Source organism: Marmota flaviventris, chromosome 12 (genome assembly GCF_047511675.1).
Source record: "Marmota flaviventris isolate mMarFla1 chromosome 12, mMarFla1.hap1, whole genome shotgun sequence".
In the NCBI taxonomy this organism is placed as follows: Eukaryota; Metazoa; Chordata; class Mammalia; order Rodentia; family Sciuridae; genus Marmota; species Marmota flaviventris.
In genome coordinates, this window is record NC_092509.1 from 27,332,267 (window position 1) to 27,354,251 (window position 21,985).

General features: G+C 33.6%; 1 protein-coding gene across 3 annotated transcripts in view; it reads right to left on the bottom strand.

The window, feature by feature from the left end:
* The window catches only part of Upf2 (UPF2 regulator of nonsense mediated mRNA decay), a 115,946-nt gene that overhangs the window by 35,760 nt on the left and 58,201 nt on the right, over window positions 1-21,985 (bottom strand). For all 3 annotated transcript variants that reach the window (XM_027944841.3, XM_071599801.1, XM_071599802.1), the window contains 4 exons: window positions 19,520-19,628; window positions 10,705-10,818; window positions 8,089-8,205; window positions 1,228-1,413 (listed from right to left, as the gene is read on the bottom strand). In XM_027944841.3, the coding sequence (XP_027800642.1) occupies window positions 1,228-1,413; window positions 8,089-8,205; window positions 10,705-10,818; window positions 19,520-19,628 (526 nt within the window). The remainder of the gene's footprint in view (window positions 1-1,227; window positions 1,414-8,088; window positions 8,206-10,704; window positions 10,819-19,519; window positions 19,629-21,985) is intronic.

A 21,985-nucleotide genomic window follows, 5' to 3' on the forward strand; every position in this document is an offset into this window, starting at 1 on the left:
TTTTCAAACTTTTAGCCAATTCTGGCTTTACCACAGAGCCATATCCCCATCCTTTTTATTCTGAAACAGAGTCTTGCTAAGTTGCTTAGGGCCTCACTAAATTGCTGAGGCTGACTTTGAATTTGTGATCCTCCATCTCAGCTTCCCCAGCTGCTGGGATTATAAGTATGCACCACCACACAAGACTTAGCCAAATGTAAAACTGTTTTAAACTACTACAAATGATTTTGGAAAATGGCTTCAATTTTCAAAGCTGCACTATTACTCCTTATTGCCTTCTATCCAAAAATGAAACATGGTTCTGAACTGTATTATATCATAGAGTTAACCAAGAAATGTTCAGCTCAACATCTTAAAAGTAAAGTTTCCACAAGGTAACTACAATAACTAAGCTAAAGCCAGTAGTTCTTAACCTTTTATGGAAATTATTCCATACAGAGAATCTAAAGAAAGCTTATAGACCCTCTCTCCAGAAAAATACAGATACTCAGACATTCAAAATTATGAAATTTCAGAGTGATCATAGGCTTCTTAAAGCTCATTGAAGGTTGAGAGCCCCTGAACTAATGCAAATTAAAAGCAAATTCATTATAGAATACCAGAATTAAGGGCTAAGGAGATGGCTCAGAGGTAGAGCACTTGCCACATAAGCAAGGCCCTAGATTTGATCCTTAGTACTGCAAAATCAATAAACAATCAAACGACCGATGTGATTCTGCAATCTGTATACGGGGTAAAAATGGGAGTCCATAACCCACTTGAATCTAAAGTATGAAATATGAGATGTCAAGAGCTATGTAATGTTTTGAACAACCAATAAATAAAAAAATAAAAATAAATAAACAATCAAACAAAATAAACAGCTTCAAATGTATATATGGCATCAAAACTAAATTTAGAAGTTATCGTTTTAATTAGAATAAAAATTTACTGTATAAAGAAAACAAAAAGTGTCACAAGTATTATGTATCACGATATAAAACGAATCTTCTTATGATGGCTTGTACAAAATCAATCACAATGGAACCTGGGATCTATCCCTACCACTCCTGGAATTTATATAAGCTTAGCACTATCACAAATCATAAGTTGACTATTAATAGGTAGCTGATTCAATTATGATTTACCTTCTCTAGGAGCCAGGGATATAGCTCAGTGGTAGAGTACTCTCCTAGCATCTATGAGGCCCTGGGTTAGATTCCCTAGTACTGGAGGGAAAAAAATTACCTTCTCAGTGGTAACCTTAGAGAGATCCTTGTACAAAAGTTTCCGGACATATTCCTGGAGAGGAGGTCGTTTCTTTTTCACAGTCTTTTCAGCTGGAGGTGGGTTACAGTAGTAATATGCATTCTCCACCATTGTGACATATCTTGCATCAAGATGCATTGCTTGTTTCTTTCTCATCATTTGCTCCTAAAATAAAATTTTCAAATTAATCAAAACACTTTCATTTCATTCTAAGATTTCTTTATTTGTTCTATTCTCAGTGACAACATTTCAGGATAAAGAGTTAGAAGGGGGGGCGGGGGGAGGACAATCACCAGGATTTCTATGAATGTCTAAGCACACTGTTATACTACTAATAATTTTTAAAATAAATTAGTCTATGACCACTTGGCATTAGGCCTTATCCAAGAAAACATTCAGAGAATGTTGCTACAAATATAATTTTGTAACTCTGCCAGACTGTTATCAACTCTAAGGAAACCAAGGCTTGAATGTAAGTGAATAAAATTAAGTGCTAGGGCTGGGGTTGTTGCTCAGTGGTGGAGCACTTGCCTAGCAAGTGTGAGGCACTAGGTTCAATCCTCAGCACCATATAAAAATAAATAAATAAAATAAAGATATTGTGTCCATCTACAACTAAAAAATAACAAGTGCTAAAATATAGATAAAGGGACAACTCTGCTCTGACAGTTCCATGCAAAACTAAAAATAGATCCCTTCTCAGAGCTTGTGCCATCCAATATTATAACAAATAAATCTGACATATCTCTACAGACAAGAAAACAAAAAGTCCCCAGGGTTTTATAATTTGTTTAGGGTTGCTCAGGATCAGCTCAGAGGAGTGACTTAAAAACACACATCTATTCTGAATGGATAAATAAAATGTGGCATTTATACACAATGGAGTATTACTCTGAACTAAAAAATGACAAAATCATGGAATTTGCAGGGAAATGGATGGCACTAGAGCAGATTATGCTAAGTGAAGCTAGCCAATCCCTAAAAAACAAATGCCAAATGTCATCTTTGATATAAGGAGAGCAACTAAGAACAGAATAGGGAGGAAGAGCATGAGAAGAAGATCACCATTAAACAGGGTCGAGAAGGGGGAGGTAAAGAGAGAGAGAAGGGAAATTGCATGGTAAAGGAAGGAGACCCTCATTGTTATACAAAATTACATATAAGAGGAAGTGAGGGGGAAAGGGGAAAAAAAACAAGAGAGAGAAATGAATTACAGTAGATGGGATAGAGAGAGAAGATGGGAGGAGAGGGGAGGGGAGGGGAGGGGGGATAGTAGAGGATAGGAAGGGTAGCAGAATACAACAGACACTAGTATGGCAGTATGTAAAAAAGTGGATGTGGAACCGATGTGAATCTGCAATATGTATACGGAGTAAAAATGGGAGTTCATAATCTGCTTGAATCAAATGTATGAAATATGATATGTCAAGAGCTTTGTAATGTTTTGAACAACTAATAATTAAAAAAAGAATCAAAAAGAAAAAAAAATCTAGATAACTAACAAAGAACCATCTGTAAAAAACAAAACAAACAAACAAAAAAAACACACATCTGTTCAATCACCATCCTCTTCAGAGTTGTCAACTTCCACACCTATTTTAGATAATTTTTTGGTTTGAGGATCTAATCTGTGCATTATGGGTTGTTTTACATCCACTCGGACCTTGGACATTCCAGAAAACATTTTACTTGACACTTACTATGCTTGACACTTACTATGCTAGAAACTCAATAATGAACAAGACAAACATGATTCCTGCCTTCAAGAAGTTTAACGGTCTAGTGGAAGAAGACAGAATAAACAAGTCAACACATAATTGACTATTCACCTTCACAATAATAATTGTAATCAGTATTATGAAGGAAAATAGCAAGGTACAAAGATGGAGAATAAAAGGAAACCTACTTTAGCTAGGGGTGGGCTAGGGAAAGGCTCTTGAAGAAAGTAACACTTAGGCTAGGATTTGAAGGATGTCAAAAGGCTCATAAGTGGGGATATAGCTCAGTTGGTAGATAGATGCCTCGCATGAACAAGGCCCTGGGTTCTATCCCCAGCACCACAAAGGCGGGGAGAAAGCCTCATAAACCACAGGAAGAGCATTTACAGCAGAGAATAGGAAGAAAGTCTTCCAGAAGAAAAAGAGCAAGACAGGACATAGGAATTAATACAAGGCCAGTGTGGTTCCAATGTGTAGCAGCATGACTGAAGAAGCAGAGAGGGGCTGGGCAATACAGGATGCTTTTCTGGTTTCTAGGTTTGAAGCAGAAGAGAAACCACTGACAGGCTGCAAGTAGCTGTTGTGGACTGGGATGCTTGCAAATTTTAAGTTTTGAAAAGACAGCTGTGTATGTAAGCTCAAGGAAGGTAAGGGCTCTGTCATGTTTATTTTGTATACCTTGCATGTAAAATAGTGCCTGGTAGGCATGCAATTAATATTTAACAATACATGAATAAATGAATGAACTATCAAAAACACAACCTCTCCATGTCCTACTTATCCAATGTGAAGCCATCACACACTAGAACAAAATTTTGCTATTAAGTTCAACCATGGGTATACCAAGTTTCGTTACTGTTTCTCTTGCTCCCTAGTATATTAATTGTAGCTAAGCTCCAATACTAGTATTTCTATATCATGATTTGTGGGTTGAATCTTTCAAACTGTCCTTTAGGAAACAGAAAACAATTCTGTGTTTAATAGGGCTGTAGATAACAACCACGCCCTGTATATTCTTTGGACAAAATATAATGTGCCATTTAACTTATCATTTATACACACGTAATACAATGTTAAATCTAGATTAGTTTCAATCTGTTAAACTGATTTAAAACCATTTTCTCCAATACACACATACACCTCAGACCAATTTTACCATTAGCCAAGAAAAATGTTGAATGCAAAAGGTTATATGTAAGTATTCTCAAATAAACATGAATACATTGTAGATTATCCTACAAGACTTCAAACCAAACATGCTTCAAACCAAACACTTCCATCTGTTCCCTCTCCTATGTTCTTTTATCTCAATGACTGGTACCATCATTCACTCAAATGCCTATGGCAGAATCATGGGTCTTATCATGGGGCACTTTCTTTTTCCTCACCCAAGTTTTATCAGTTCTACTTCCAAAAGCTTTTCATATAGCTAATTACCATTCCTTATCCCTACAATGTTCCTCTCTATGCTGTTTTCTCCATAGGGTTTTTGTTTTTTTTTTTTAAGATATTTACTTTTTAGTTGTAGTTGGGCACAATACCTTTGTTTTATTTATTTATCTTTATGTGGTACTAAGGATCGAACCCAGGGCCTCACAGGCTCTAGGCAACCGCTCTACCGCTGAGCCACAACCCCAGCCCCTCTCCATAGGTTTTTACAACAGTCTTTTGACTGTTCTCCCTACCTCAGGACTTGGTATAACTCAGTCATCTCCTCTACGCTAATCTTACTAAAAATATAAATCTGACCTTATCCTAATTACTTAAAATTCTTCAATAGCTATACGATAAAATTAAGAAAAATATTCAGGAGCTGGGGTTGTGGCTAAATGGTAGAGCATTCACCTAGCACATGCGAGACCCTGGTTTGATTCTCAGCATCACATAAAAATAAATAAATAAAATAAAGGTATTGTGTCCAACTACAACTAAAAATAAATATTTAAAGGAAAAAAAATTCAAGCTCCTTAGCATAGCACTCAGGGCTCCTTATAATCTAGTTTTACCTACCTCACCAACCTTAAAATGTAACTACCTATTCAAAAGGTTTCTGTCAAAACACAAATCAAAACTACTCTAAAATTTCACCTCACTCCAGTTAGAATGGCAATTATCAAGAATACAAGTAACAATAAATGTTGTCTAGGATGTAGGGGAAAAGGTACACTTGTACACTGCTGGTGGGACTGCAAATTGGTGCAACCATTATGGAAAGCACTATGGAGATTCCTCAGAAAACTGGGAATGGAACCAACATTTCAACCAGTTATCCTACTCCTCAGTTTATACCCAAAGGACTTAAAATCAGCATACTACAGTGATACATCCACATCAATGTTTAGAGCAGTCAATTCACAATAGCTAAATTATGGAACCAACCTAAATGCCCTTCAACAGAAAATTACGGCATTTGCAGGTAATTGGATAGAGATGGAGAATATCATGCTAAGCGAAATAAGCCAATCCTAAAAAAACAAAGGTAGAATGTTTTTTCTGACACGTGGATGCTAATTTACAATAAGGTGGGAGGGAGGGATTAGGGAAGAATAGAGGTACTTTAAATTTGGCAGATGGGAATGAAGGAAGGGAAGGGCATGTGGGTGTAGGAAGGATAGTAGAATGAATCAGACATTATTACCCTATGTACATATATGATTACATGACCAGTGTGATTCTACACCATGTATAAACAGAAGAATGAGAAGTTATACTCCATGTATATGTATGATGAGTTAAAATGCATTATATTATCGTGTACAACTAATTAGAACAAATTTTTTAAAAAGGTTTCTCTCTCTGTAAGACTTAACTTAGGTCTCTAAAATAAGTACTTCATTCAGGAAAACTTTCTTGATATTGCAAGACTAGATTAGATGTCTTTGTTAAACTATACACACAATATCCTAAGCTTATTCATATTATTACATTATACTTATAGAAACGTATTTTAATCATCTATTTTCTGTCTGCCTTACTAGACTGTAAATTACCCAGAGGCAGACTATCTCTTTCACCCAAGGGTCTGGCATAGAGCTTTGTTGTTTTTTTTTTAAACATTTACTTTTTAGTTGTAGGTGGACACAATACCTTTATTTTATTTTTATGTGGTGCTGAGGATTGAACCCAGTGCCTCATGCATGCTAGGTGAGTGCTCTATCTGAGCTACAATCCCAGCTCCTGGCATAGTTTTAACTCAAGAAAATGAAGCTTATAGAGAAGATCTTTCCTGCTGGCCTAAGTACCCCTCCAATATCTGCTGTAGACTTCTAATATAAGCACTTATGATGCCACATTGGAAATATGTGTTTAGTTCTTGCTCACTAGATGTGGAACATTTTGAGGATGATGATTATATTTCATGTCTTTATATGACCCTCCTACCCAACTACAAAATCCCTAGAGAACTGATTAGTTCTCAAAACTGTTAAATGAGGGCTAGGGTTGTAGCTCAGTGGTACAGCACTTGCCTAGCACGTATGAAGCACTGGGTTTGATCCTTAGCATCACATAAAAAAACAAAATAAAGGTATTGTGTCCATCTATAACTAAAAATATTTTTTAAAAACTCTGTTAAACGATAAACAAACAAGGTCTGTATCCAGAAATCAAGAGAATCAATACCAAAAGCTAGCTGCTTTTGCTAGAAGGGTAGGAAAAAGTACACTGGTCAGGTAGGAAAGAATTCAGATTTCAGAAATATTATGTTCATCTATACCATAATAATTCATAAATATTTTCCTTAGCAAAAAATAAATATTAAGGATTCAGTTATAAATAAAATATAGGCATTAAAAGTAAGTTAAGGGGCTATGGTTGTAGCTTAGTGGTAGAGCACTTGCCTAGTACATGGGAGGCATTGGGTTCAATCCTCAGCACCACATAAAAATAAATAAAATAAAGGTATAAGGGCTGGGGTTGTGGCTCAGTGGTAGTGCTCGCCTAGCATGAATGAGGCACTGGGTTCGATCCTCAGCACCACATAAAAATAAAGATATTGTGTCTACCTAAAAAAAAATAAATAAAGGTATAAAAAATGTAATAACATTAAAAAAAAAAAAAGTAAGTTAAGCTTTCCTGGCATCTGTTTTACATTGTTTTACATGATATCTCATTTAACCTGACTAGTATAATTACCAAAGAGGAAAAAGAGGGTTATTTTTCCCTTATTACAATAAAATTTGAATTTATGATTGATGTGATGTAAGCCTTGAGAGAATTTGGAAATCAATTCCATTTGATGGCAATCACATTAATATTTCTGAAAACATTTTACAGAAATAAATTCATGTTTCATTTTAAATACCATCAGCATAGAGTATTCATGGTCATAAATAGAGTCTAAAAAATCTGACATGTACAAAATGATAAAATCAAGACTACTGCAATGCAATATACCAATAGAATAACAGTCTATGCCCAGGGATTCCTACCAGAACTCTCTTTAGTACCACTATCCCTCTTACCATATCTCTTGTCTCTTCTTAAAGGCTGAAAGCAAATGCTTAGATATTATCAATAAACATAATAACATGAATGCTCAATAAACTTGAAATGCCCATTTTCAACATCCTAATTAGCTTCAGAAATAACTTCTCTCCCTAAATTTTCAAGTTTATATTTTGATTTTTTTTTTAAATATTTATTTTTTTTTAGTTTTCAGCGGACACAACATCTTTGTATGTGGTGCTGAGGATCTAACCCAGGCCGCACACTACCGCTTGAGCCACATCCCCAGCCTATATTTTGATTTTTTAATGTTAAAATTTAATATTACATTTTTTAGCTTATACTTTATCTGTTTATATGACGCATTAATAACTGCTTGTGATGTAGCAAAAACAAAGATGAGTCTAACCTAAAAGTATGAGAGTATGTATTTATTTGTATAATTTGTTTAGTTTTATGGATTCAACTTAATTCCCTTTATAACACTGTGAATTCACTAGTAACCAAGGGAGAAAGATTCCTACAGCTCTCCAGGATGGCAGTTTGAAATGTTCTAGTTTCGGTAGGAATGTTTGTATTCTCATGGCAGAGAAAGATGAACAGCAATGAGCAATATTTTTAGTCACTGAAGTAAATCAAGAACCTCAAGTTCTTACCAGGATTCTCAAGCCCTTACCAAAAGTACACTGGTCCTCAGGTGCGATTCTGGAGATCTGAAAAGAAACCGTCCACATGTTTCCAGCAGGGTACACGCCATTTCAATATGGTGATGAGAAAAGTCTGATAGAAGCATCTGGAATAATAAAAATGATGAAAAACTACAAAGACAACATTTGAGTCCTAGCAGAGAAAGAAAACAGTATACACATCTAATATGTGTATCATCTTATAAAATGTCAAGGTAAAAAACAATATCAAATATTCTTTAGTACGTTTCATTGCTGGGCATCTTTATGTTCTCCCATAAAATTTTATTGAGAAACTTCAATATATTTAATGTATTTCCTTTCATAGATATATGGGAACTATGTCAAAGTCCTTTCTATATTCTATATTTATTATTAATGCGTTTAAGTACATGCCACATACAAAGATAACGTTTTCTCAATGACTTTATTTTGATCTATATAACATTTATTTTGAAAAACTCTTACGCCAGAATACTTGCTTATTGTATAAAATTTATAACCACATTCCCATATCATTTTAATTTTATCCTCTCGATCTTTTTCTGTGCATATTTTTTAAAACAAAAAACACTTTAGACATGTTGTCTCATTTAATAACTTGGTTTTTAATTGGCTCAATGTAAGTATTTTTTCATGTCCTTTTTTATTCTGGGATGGCATAATATGAATGGGTTAAAAATTTATTTGACGGGGCTGGGACTGTGGCTCAGTGGTAGAGTGCTCACCTAGCACGTGCAAGGACCTGGTTCAATCCTCAGCACCACATAAAAATAAAATAAAGATATTGTGTTCAACTACAACTAAAAAATAAATATTAAAAAAAATTTATTTGACATCCAAATTATCTCCATTTTTTGTTATTACAAAAATTGTACGATAAACGACCTGTAGGTAAATCTGTGCTCATATTGTTGATTATTTCCTTAAAATTAATTTTTAGATATGGAATTTCTATATCAAGAAATATATATATCTTTCCTACATATTTTAAGAATACAAAGAAATATACTAATACATTTAAAACGTTTATATAGCGTGACTCCTTTCGATTACAGTGTTCAGAAAATTCCTACAATCTCTTATAATGCTGTCTTGAGTTTCTCTGAATTTACTTTGCTATATACCAATCTCTTGAGATGCTCCAAGAAAGTTTAGGAAACTTAATTCCTTGAATATTTATAATGATTACTGGAGTTTATTTGTCTTGTTTCGCTTTTGGTACCAGGGACTGAACTCAGAGGCACTCAACTGCTGAGTCATATTCCAAATCCTTTTTTGTATTTTATTTAGAGACAGGGTCTTGATGAGTTGCTTAGGGCCTCACTAAATTGCTGAGGCTGGATTTGAACTTGTGATCCTCCTGCCTCAGCCTCCAGAGCTGCTGGAATTACACACATGCACTACCATGCTCGGCAACTACTGGTATTTTAAACATTCTAAGATACCATGCAGTAAAGACACTTGTTTAATTTTGCTTAACTCAGGGTATTTTAAATGTATTTGAATATATAAGATACATTTTGTGTGATATACCTATTAAAAAACCAAGGAAATCAAGTTGTCAGAAGATATGTTATGGAGAAAAACAATGTTAGTAAAAGTGACCAATTTCAGGTACAGAAGAACTATTTCATTTTTCTGCATCAGCTTTAGTACATACAGTTAGTTACTGTTAGTGAATTTGATTTAATTTCATTGTGGACAAAACCCTTAAGATCAAAAATTTCAATCCTCTCAAATCTTTTCAGACTTTATACTTGATTTTGGTAAATGATCCATGTGTATCTGAGATTATAAATTCTGTTGTGGAATATGGTGTCAATTAGATGAAGGTTGGTAAATGTATTACCAAATTCTGTGTAGTACAAACTTAGGGATTTTTTTCTGCCTGTTCTATCAGCTGAGAGGTGTTTTCAAACCTCTCACTGTAATTATGGGTTTGTTTATTTCTCTATTACTTGCCAATTTTTGCTTTATATATTTTGAAGATATGTTACTGGATGCAAATTGACTGATTCAAGTAACATTTTCCCATTAAAATGACCTCCTTATCAATGTAAACTACCCTTTATTTCTAATAATGTTTTTCAATTTAAAATCTACTTTTAAAAATAGTTTAGTGAAACAAGCTTTAATTATTATTAGAGTAGTATATTTCCCCATTTTTTTTTTTACTTGAACCTTTCTTGTGTTTACATTTAATAGTATCTGTCTCATACATAACACATAGTTGTTTTAATCAAGTCTTATGTTCTTATGGCTTTTTATAGATGTTATTTTATCCCTCTATGTTTCATGCAGTTACTGATAGAGCTACATTTATATCTACTATGTTTCTATTTGTTTTGTTTTGCTCATCTGTTAAACATTCCTTTTTAATTATTTCTTCTTCTACTTCTTTTGTTATTTTTATTTTTTTTGGTGGTACTGGGGATTGAACCCAGGGCCTTGAGCATGCTAAGCAAGCACTCTGCTATTGAGAAATTTTTCCAGTCCTTTTCTTATCTTTTGTATTAATCAAATATTTAATTATTTCAATTTATTCACTACTTACAACTAAAACTTTAAATTTTTCTATTAAAAACAAACAATTCAGCACTTACCTTTAAACAATGTAGTGTATCATTTTTTGTGAACATCTTAAACTTTGTTAGTTCTCCAATAAATCGAACAGTTTTGTTCTTTGTTTCAATATTAATCTGGTCCTTTTTTCGTACCTACAAATTAAGAGAAAAAAGGACTTAATCCACATTTTCAACCTCTGATAATTGTTATTTTAATGTTTTAATTACTCCTAATATTTAAAATAAATTTCTTGCTATATTCAAATTATTGTAACTATATTTTGGAAAACTTTGCTCTGTGTAGTGCAAAAAAGTCCTAGGAAGTGCGCTGCAAAACATTTAATGGGCAAATAATCTGGGGAAAATGCATTTTTTCAGGCTTAAAGAGACCCTTAAAGAAACCTGTTTAACTTAATTTAAATCAATGTTACTCAAATATATTTGACAAAACAAGTCCTCCTTTTTAAATGTTAATCACTATTAGTTAATACTCCATTAAATTAATATTATAAGGAACACACTTTATGAAAATGCTGCTTTAAAAATATGAATGCCAAAGGTTCACTTAAGGAAATACATTATTAGGGCTTACTGGAAATATACTGTATTTTAAATTATTAATTCACTACAGTAAAACAAGTGATGTACTCTCTGTTGTTTTTTTATTACCAGTCATCGTTGTACGTCCAAGTTCAAAACATTTGTAAATTTTAGTCCTCTACTTATGGCACATGTTTCAAGAAATATATCATGTAACAAACCCCCATTAAATCAGCAGAATATGAATGGACACATTAAGATAAATGCAATTAGATTTAACCTCAGACTTACATTTTAATCAGAAAAAAATCAAACCTACAGTCATTATTGGAATACATTATTGGAATGACAATAACCATAATGTGGTAGCATATTAATCTTTAATTAGTTTAACAATCTTTCCAGAAGACTCAATTTTCCCCATGTAAGAACATTCTGAGAAAGGAATAACAATTATCATTCTGAGTAGTTAAAAATAAAGCTGTCAAATGACCAAAAATGGACACTGAGATCCAAATATTCCAATTGTCAGTCAACTGAGAATTCTACTGCACTACCCCATCTGAAAGAACATCTAATCTCACCAGCAGCAGTGCACTTGATGACAGTTATTTAGGTAAAAACTAAACTTTTAATACCTAGATAGCTAATGCTTTGACAGAATTTGACATCTTCACTTTTAAGGACCTACTTTCAATACAAAACCATGTTTACTAAAAACTCAGAGCAAACTAGAAGCTTATCCTAACTGAATTTAAAGCATCAATGAAACTATAAACTAAGCAAAATCAAATAAAATCACAAAAATTCAACTTTAATCCAAAACTTTATTTTAGTCACATCATTTATACAAACAAAATAGCTTGAGACTAGAGACAAATAGAAAATACAACTGACAAGATTCTCAATTTTAACATTAAACAAAGTAATACTGAATAAACAATCGTTTTCAGCCTTGTACTTTAGGAGAGTACAGGTTTCATAAAGACCCTTTCATAAATAAATGTTTAACAAGCATGACACATGAAAAACTTTTATTAATTTACCTTAGTGAATTCTTGAAGGTAGACTGAATATGAACCACTAGACCAGTTTTATTTGGTTTATATTCCAGCTATATCATTTATGAGCTGGTACCTAAAATCTGTGCCTTACTTTCCTATTTTGTAAAATGGTGCTAATAAGGGTTGTTGTGAATTTTAAGCAAGTTAATACATACATGTAAAGCACAGGAAACAGTACTTAGAACAAGAAAGATATCAATAAATGTTATTAATTTTATCTGTGTTTGTATATTCATATATCTAATACAAGGGCATTAAATGTTTGCAGATTAAACAAATAGAAAAATATACTTAACCCCTATATATGTATTGTAGCAAAGTGAAAGAGCAGAAGATCTTTAGTCACAATATGAGCACTCTTGTGGTCATCTAGGGGAATATTATGATCTTGGGCAAGTCATATAAACTACCTGAACCTTCCTGTCCAGTTGGCAAAATAAGAATAAATATTAGGACATGATAATAACGATAGTGACTACAGTCCATCTGATATGAAGCAATTATTATAGAGGGCAGAAGAAGGTTATACCTTTAAAATGATTTTTTTTTTTCTTCTGCAGTACTGGAGACTGAACCCTGGGGGGGGGGGGGGGTGTTCCACCACTAAGCTACATTCCCAGCCCTTTTCATTTTTTAGGACAGGGTCTCATTAAGTTGCCAAACTGACCTCAAATTTGCCTATTCCTACCTCAAACTCCCAAGTAGCTAGGATTACAGGCATGTGCCACTGTACCGGGCTAAAATGATATTTAAAGAGTGTTTTAAATGACAAAGCAAAGTGCTTCTAAGTGAGAAATAAGAACAGAAAATTGTACATACAGTATAATTCATCCATGAAAAACTATAGAGAAAAAAAGGCAAAGAAAACACCAAAACGTTAACAGGGTTTGCTGATCAATGGTAAAGTGTTTTTCCCCCCATCCTGTTTTCTACTTTACATATTTTCAAAATTACACGGAGTGTGCATCTCTTTTATAATCAAGAGAACACATGGGAAAGCATAAGAAAGCATTTTAAAAACTCTATTCTGAAGCTCTATCTTTAGGGTTAGAACTTTTTTTTTTTTTTTTTTCAAATCTCCTTGGAAGATTCTGGGTGTGCAGCCTCTTTTAACAACTGCTAAGAAATATCATACAATTTTATTGAGTATTATAGTTTTCAAAATACGTATCATACTATATTATCGAAAGTATTTACATTAACTCTTTTTAAATATTACAAAATATTACAAAAGGACAAGCTACCTAAAAAATGGCAAAAAACATGGAATTTTAAAAATACATTTAAAATTTTTAATTGACATAATAGTAATTCTACATATTTATGGAAAATCATGTGATACTTCAATACATGTATATAATGTGTAATGTCTACTAGGATTCTTTTATGGAAGGTGGGGACTGAACCCATTATATATGAAGTACACCATCACTAAGCTACACCCCCATTCCCTATTAGCTGTTTTGAAATCTAATTAATTGATTTAGTAAATATTGACTAGGTAACCTACTGTGCTACAGAATATTAAAAGTTATTCTTCCTCTCCAATTGCTCCCCTGTACCTATTAAATATCCTCTCTCCATCTATACCCCATACCCAACAACCCTTCCCAGGCTCTGGTAATCACTATTCTACTCTCTAATTCTATGATGTTAACATTTTAGCTTCTACAAAATTATAGAAGCTTTAAATGAAGCATTATAAACCAATTATCTCATTTTCTTTCTCTCTCTTTTTTCTTTGCAGTTATTAGGGATTGAACCCAGCGAAACACACATGCTAAGCAAAGGCTATATCTCTGAACTACACCCCCAGCTCCACTCTCTCGTCTTCTTTTTATTTTTTTTATTAGGTGCTCAAAACATTACAGTGATCTTGACATATCATACATTTGATTCAAATGGGGTACGTAATCTTAATCTATTTTTCCACGTGTACAGATTGCAGGATCACATTGGTTATACAGCCACGTTTATACATAGGGCCATTCTAGTGTCTGTTGTATTCTGCTGCCCTTCCTATCCCCCCCTCCTCTCCCTTCCCTCTTTCTACCCAATCTACTGTGACACCTTTGTCTCTCTCTCTTTTTTCTTCCCCCTCACACCATCTTATATGTAATTTTGCATAAAAACTGAAAGCCTTTCAAATGGCTGTATAAAACAAGACTGACTTAGTCTAATTCCTCATTCAGTATTAGTCACTCTCATTTTTTGAAGTCTTATAATCAAATATGTCAAAATGCTTCTGCAAAACTAAATGAGAGCCGGGCACGGTGGCACAGGCCTGAAATCACAGCAGCTTGGAAGGCTGAGACAGAAGGATCACAAGTTCAAAGCCAGTCTCAGCAAAAGAGAGGCGCTAAACAACTCAATGAGACCCTGATTCTAAAATCATAGAATTTTAAAATAGGGCTGGAAATGTGGCTCAGCGGTTGAATGGCCTTGAATTCAATTCCTGATAACCCCCCACCCTGCCTCCAAAAAACACTAAATGTGAATTAACAATGTAAGTTTTTCTATACTATTACAACACTCAATAATAACTCTTGTAAGATTTTTATTAACTAATCAATCATGCACAGCAAAAGTCCTGTTTGCAACTCATTTGTTAAAGATAGATGAAATTTAAAGAACTGAATAAATCTGTAGGCATTAATAAAAACTTTCGATTTGTTAACTCATAAATAATAAGACTTTCCTATGTCTACCATTTACTATTTCCCTACAGGAAGAACCCAGTGGCCTCTCTTAAAGTGCCAGATAGATACTCAACCAAAGAGATATTTCCTCTCCTCCATAATTTGATCATTGTTTTACATTAAATGCATTCAATCATTCAATAAACTTTTCTGAAAACTTACTAAGTGTTAAAAAATATGTAATGAGGGGCAGGGGTTGTGGCTTAGAGGTAGAGCACTTGCCTAGCATGTGTCAGACCCTGGGGTTCAATCCTCAGCACCAGGTAAAATAAAAAATAAAGATATTTAAAGTATATATAATGAGTATTGAGTCTCTAAGTAAATTTACCTAACTTTAAAATTAATTTTCTTTTTTTATTCTGTGAACCAGTGATCTGAAAAGTAGAATGCACAATATTCTTGATCTACTAGGAATATGTATGTGCATGAAGGGGGTTGGAACTTCTATTTATGTACTTTTAACTTTGTAAATTTCTATTTATTTTTTATAAATATTCTTTTAGTTGTCAATATACCTTCATTTTTTTTTATATGTATGTGATGCTGAGAATCGAATCCAGTGCTTCACACATGCTAGGCAAGCACTCTACCACTGAGCCACAATCCCTCTATTTACTTTTATATATTGTACGATGTACATAAAATATTTGGTACAACTGCAAATGAGTGGTATAATTTTAAAATAAATATCCTTATTTTGGGGATATGTGACCAATTTACTTTAATTAATAAAAAGGTTTCATTGAAAAAGTTGAGACCACTAATTAAAAACACGATTGAGGGTGATTTGATTATACATAAAAGTTGTCTCTTCCATCAATAAAGAAGTAGCCTATACTGAAAATTTGAAGGACAGAAAAAAATAGAAGTCAAAAATATTCCTCATAGTTCCATTATCCAAAGACAGTCACTGTTAACATATTCATATGTAATTCTTTTCTAGTCTCTACTATCTAAGCATTTTAACATACCTATAGATTCATTATGTAAGATTTTTTATCTTGCTTTAAAAAAATTTTATCTATAATATGAAAACATTTGTGTAAAAAAAAAACTGGCTTTATATCATATCAGCACTGTGTTTATCTGACCACATTTTTAATTACTATTGGGCTTTTAGATGATCAGTTTTTCCCCTTTAGAATTTTTGATACAAATAAAGCTTATTTGGTATACAGAATTATTTATTTAGGTCAGCTGTTGAGATATCAAATGTATGAATTCCTCCAAGGATCTTGAAAAATACTGCCAAAATACCACTTCAAATTCTACCTAAATGAAATATACAAGAATGTTGGTTTCTTATTTCTATTACCTTGACTAATCTGCCAAATTAGCAAACTCATGTTTTAACCAGAATTTCTTTAACTACCAGAGATATTTCACACAGTTTTGTTAACCACCTTCACTTATCAGCTAAGGTTTTTACGCAGGGGGAAGCATGAGACTAAGGCAGTATTTTTGGACCTAGATAAAAGTGACAGGGAAACCTGGTTAAAATAAGGCTATTAGTGTAACTCAAGCTATGGATAATGAAACACAGCAGCAGCAGATATGAAAAGAATACGCTAGGTTTGAGATGTTTTACTATGAAGAAGCAGGTAAGGGAATTTGATGAATACTGACTCCTGAAAGTCAGAGGGCTCTTAGCAGTTGGATAAAATAGGTTGTATGTTTATAGGGAGAATACAGAAGCGCATTCAAGGAAGTAAAAGATAAAGACATCTTTAAGATGGACATATTTAGCTAGAAGTACCAAGAGAGAGGTTTTGCTAAAAGATACACATTTTGGGATTTGGGTTTGTTAGAAAACAGATGTTAATTGAAGCCCAAGTAAAATGTCTTCCATCAAAAAGGAGAGCTAAGGAAGAAAGGCAAGAAAACCTCAATTTATAAACTCAGCTAGAAAAAACACGAAGGAGACTGAGATATTAATAAGTAATAGTAATAGTAATAGTAATAGTAATAAGAAAGAACCAAGAAAGAGGGGTGGTAGAAAAGGGACAATTATTATAATGATATTTGTGTTCATATAAAGAATTCTGTATATGTATTACCTCATTCAACTCTTAAGAACAATTGTTTAAAAGGATATATTTATTATCCCCATTTAATAGACAAGGTATCAGGTGTAGAACTTGAGTAAACTGACCAAAGTTATAATGCTAGCATGAGGTGGAGCCAGAATGATGGTTTCCTAAAAAAGCAGGTGAGTCCAGCATTTTAAAATCTGTAGGAACATCAACTAACAGTCTTAGGAAAATGTTGGTAGTCTCTGTCAGGGTGCCGTTATGATGGTGAATCAAAGGGCAAATTTATGAGAAGTAGAGAAAAGTGTATTCTAAAACATCCAAATAAGAAGGAAAAGAAAGAAGATGGCTGCAGTGTACATGTGTAGAAGTTTGAGAGAAGTTTTTTTTCTTGGAAGTACTGGGGATCCAACTCAAGGGTACCCTACCCATTGAGCTATATTCCCAGCCTTTTTTATTTTATTGTTTTTTTTAATTTTGATATAGTTTAAAGTTGCCAAGACTGGCCTCCAATTTGTGATCCTCCTGCCTCAACCTCCCTAGAAACTAGGATATAGGTATGTGCCACTGTACCTCATGAGAGATTTCTTTGGCAGTTGTTATTTTGCTTTCGTTTGAGAATGGAGAGTGTTGAACATATTTATGGCCTATTTTTTTCATTTGTCCTTTTTAGATATACATGACAGTAGAGTGTATTTTGACATATTATGCATATATTTATGGCCTATTAGAAACCAACAGATTCTGATGGAGAAAGAGGTGATTAATTACCTTAAAAGTGCCTTTTCTTCTCTCCTCTGAGAACAATGATTCCTAAAGTGTGTTCCTAAAACTCTCATGTTGTTACTATTGTAATGAAGCACTGCAAGAGTAGCAAGAAAAATGCCAATTCCCCCAACTCCCACCCCAATTTTCAGTGTGCAAAGGGAGTATATGTGGATAGAATTTTCTTAATTGATTTACCAAATGCAGTAATTATGCTTAGTCCAGCAATTTGTCCTTTGTTTAATTTGGGGTTTGACTTAGAGGTATATTCATACAACTCACATAACATGCTCATACTGCCAACTAGTAAAACATTTCCCTGTCTGTACAATGGGATTAAACATAGTAACAAGAATAATAAGACTTCTGATGTATCTGTTCCTGAACTAGCAGCATTTATCAAAGTGTGTTCTTTACAGGAGTACATACTCACATCTCTCTGGGAAAGTCACAGAGCATATCATCTTATTAAAGTTTTGAGAATTTTTACAATAGAATAACACAAAACCATTTAACTTATTGTGTTCAGTGTTTCCAAACTTCTCTAAACACTTTAATCTTACCTTGCTTATATTAATACAAGTTATGAAAATCTGAAATGTTTTGGCAAAAACTGATCCAGAAAAATTTAAACCACAAAGCTCATACTAACAAATTAATTTTTGCAGCAAGAAGGATTTACAGATCACTCTGCCCCTCATGAGACTTTCTCCTTCCTCTGAACTCAAAGCACTTACTCTCCCATAATTTGTTTGCTAATTAAGCATGCAATCCTTATATCTATTATATTTAAGAGTGACATTTTTATTTCCCTCTTGCTTCTGTGAATATTTATGCCTTGTTTCCCCAACTGTATCATGAGGTTCCTGATCTCAGGAATTATCTGCTCTTCCCTAAGTGTCAGCAACACTACTGATTTGTGCATAATGAGTGTAATAAAGTGAATACTGAGCACAGCAAATATTTTCTGTTTTTATTTGCAACTTAACTATAAAGCTAAATTTTGTAAATACAATTTTTCCATCAGCTATTGCAAACACTTAAAATTTCATGTCTTTCCAAAGTCTATCAATGCCAACTTTCAGTCACCTCTAGCAGTACCAGTTTTACCCCATCAAGTCTATATTTTAAATTCTATCACTTCCACAAGATGGTTGGGTAATGAGGGCTTGGGAGAACCACTAACATATAATTTCTTCAGACTCCTGGGACAGGAAAGGAAGGGACTGGTAATAGGCCCCTGACATCTGCCAGGGGGCTCTTTAAAGAACTCACCACTAGCCACAGTAAAGATTCTTAAGGCAAGAATCAATAAAACACGAGTGACAGCAGCATTTAAGATCACAGAATTTGTGGTACATTTTATACTTCACATCCCAACACCTAAAGAGACACCCTAGGGAGCACCATGCCCCAACTCTTCGGTCAATCCTGTTTCTTCTGGGACTACCTATGAGGCCTCTGTCTTGACTTTAGACAATAGTTTTAATTTATAAAAGCATAAGGTGCAGTACCTACAATGGGGAACAAGGTAGTAATGGCCCTTCCCAGTTGAAATATCACTTATCAATTTTGAGCACTGCTGGATAAATTTGCATTCAAAAATTAAGAATCCTACAAATTCTGAACCACTATTGAATTTCAAAAATATTACCACCAATAAAATAATTATGTCTTAAACTAAAAAATCCTCACTCAACTTACAAGGATATATATATACATATATATATTACAAAATAAATACTTAAATACATACATGAAATCTGAAATCCCCCCTCAGCATGGAACAAAGATCCTCTGCTACATCAGACATGCAGGGATGCAATGTAGCAACCAATCTTGCATAAAATGGTAGCAAGTCCAACCTGCAAAAGTTATATGTGATATGTGTAAAAGAAAAGACATACTGGAAAAATTCATTTTAAAATTTCAACTTTCTCAGATATATTCACATATTAAATGTTTATAAAAACTAATAATCATTCATACATGCCTATTTATTGCCATGATGAAGTATCTGGAAAGTCAACAAGCCTTGAGAAAGTTTATTAATAATCTGACAATTTCCATTTAGTGCACTTGTCACACATTTGAAAACTGACTACATATATAATTTTGATAAAATATGAGACACTAAGTGAAGAAACAATTATTAAATTTTGACATAGCTTAATCACATATATTCTGAGTAACAAACAAACCCAATGGTAACTAAAATAGGCAGAGACCTTTCAAACCATAATTTCCTTCATTTATCTTGGGGTAAGTTATTTGGAAATCTCAATGTTTAAAGTAAGAGCATAACCAAGAACCAAAAATGTATCTAAGTTGTTAAAATAATTATCCCCAAGTCCACACACTGACATATTTAGACAATCAATGGCAAAATGTGGCACACATGTTTCACCTCTTCTGCTGTCTGAGCACTCTCACATCAAACATGGATGCAGCTCCAAAATACTGCTTAACTCAATACTCTAGGCAGCCCCTACTAATCAGAATCAACATACAAGCTAAACCTTAATTTTCCCTTCTTGCCAGATATTATTTTATAAAATTTGATTATTCAATAATTCAACACTCAACAGATCAGAGGCTGAAGATGAGAAACAGTGACAAACTAACAAAGGTAACAACACTGACAGCAGCAAGATAGCTGACAGAGAGAAAGAAAGCTAAAAACTGCAAATTGTAGACACACAAGCTAAAACTATGACAGCCTGAAGCCAATTAGAACAGAAACACATAATCCTGCAAGTGCAAGTCTTAATTATCCCCAAATATGTCCCTATACAATACTGCATGAAAAAAGTTCAACACAGCAGAAGATTACATATCATGAAAGGCTTAGAATTATATCTGCAAAACTTCCAGCATAAACATACTGACCTTGAGACACAAGGGGCACAGTGAAGGAATAATGGAGACATGTTTGAAAGTGGGGTTAAGGGGAAGGGAGCTGATTAAACTCATGCCTAAAATCCTCAAAAACTTTGTATTCCTCTTCGACTGTTTTAATTTCTTTAAAAATTATCATTTTTGGGCTGGGGATGTGGCTCAAGCAGTAGCGCGCTCGCCTGGCATGCGTGCGGCCCGGGTTCGATCCTCAGCACCACGTACAAACAAAGATGTTGTGTCTGCCGAAAAACTAAAAATAAATAAATAAATTCTCTCTCTCTCTCTCTCTCTCCTTCTCCTCTCTCTTTAAAAAAAAAAAAAAAAAAAAATTATCATTTTTTTTTTTTTAGTTCTTACAAATATGCTAGGCCCAGTCCCAGGCATCTTATAGGTGCTATTCAACTTGTTAATCCAATTAAGTACCCTGAGGTGAATATTATAATCATTTCAGAAATTAGGGAATAGATCTCAGATAAGTCAATATGGTAGCTATATAGTGGTACCTTAATTTTTTTAAATGAATTTCATTCCTCTTCAAAGAAACAGTGAAAACTATAACCATTATATAAAGATTCAAAATCTTTCAAATCAGAATATATACTGTTAAACTTTACACGTTTATTTAAAATATTTAAGCTTTATCCATTAAAGGTTAAGCTTATTTTGCAGGAAAAATGTACATAGCATGGGTCATTATTACTACTCAATGATATTGCAAAAATATAGTATTACTCTAAGATACTTGGATAAATATGTAATGATTTCCCTGATGTTGCTAATGTTTAAAAGAAAAAAAAATAAGACTGAGGCAAATGACCATTCAATTTTCTTACATAACAAATGAATTTATACTAATTTCAAATTTGTAAATCTTCATTAAAATATTAGGTTATTTTTTTCCATATCTATTGTAAAAACAAATAAAGTATTCTTTTTTAATTCATAATCAACTGACAAATTCAAATATGGGGCTTTAAACCTACGCCTCAGTTCTACCACTTCCTGTTATTACAACCACAGGTAAAGACACAAGAGCTGAAGTCCTTGGACACTAAGTGCTAAGGAATTAGGAGGGCCAGATTCCAATTCCACCACAAATAGTACTTTTGCGATCTGATGGGCTGATATGATACCTCTTTTCCTATTCTCTCCTTGTTCACTGCACACAAACCCCTCACTAATCCTCTCACTCAGAGCCTCAGCCTGGTCCTTCCCTTTGGCTGAAATATGCTTTCCCCAAACTGTATCCTCCCTCACTCAGCACAAGTCACCTCAATGAGAACCATTCTGAACACTCTGCAAATGAATCTGCAAATCTACTCTC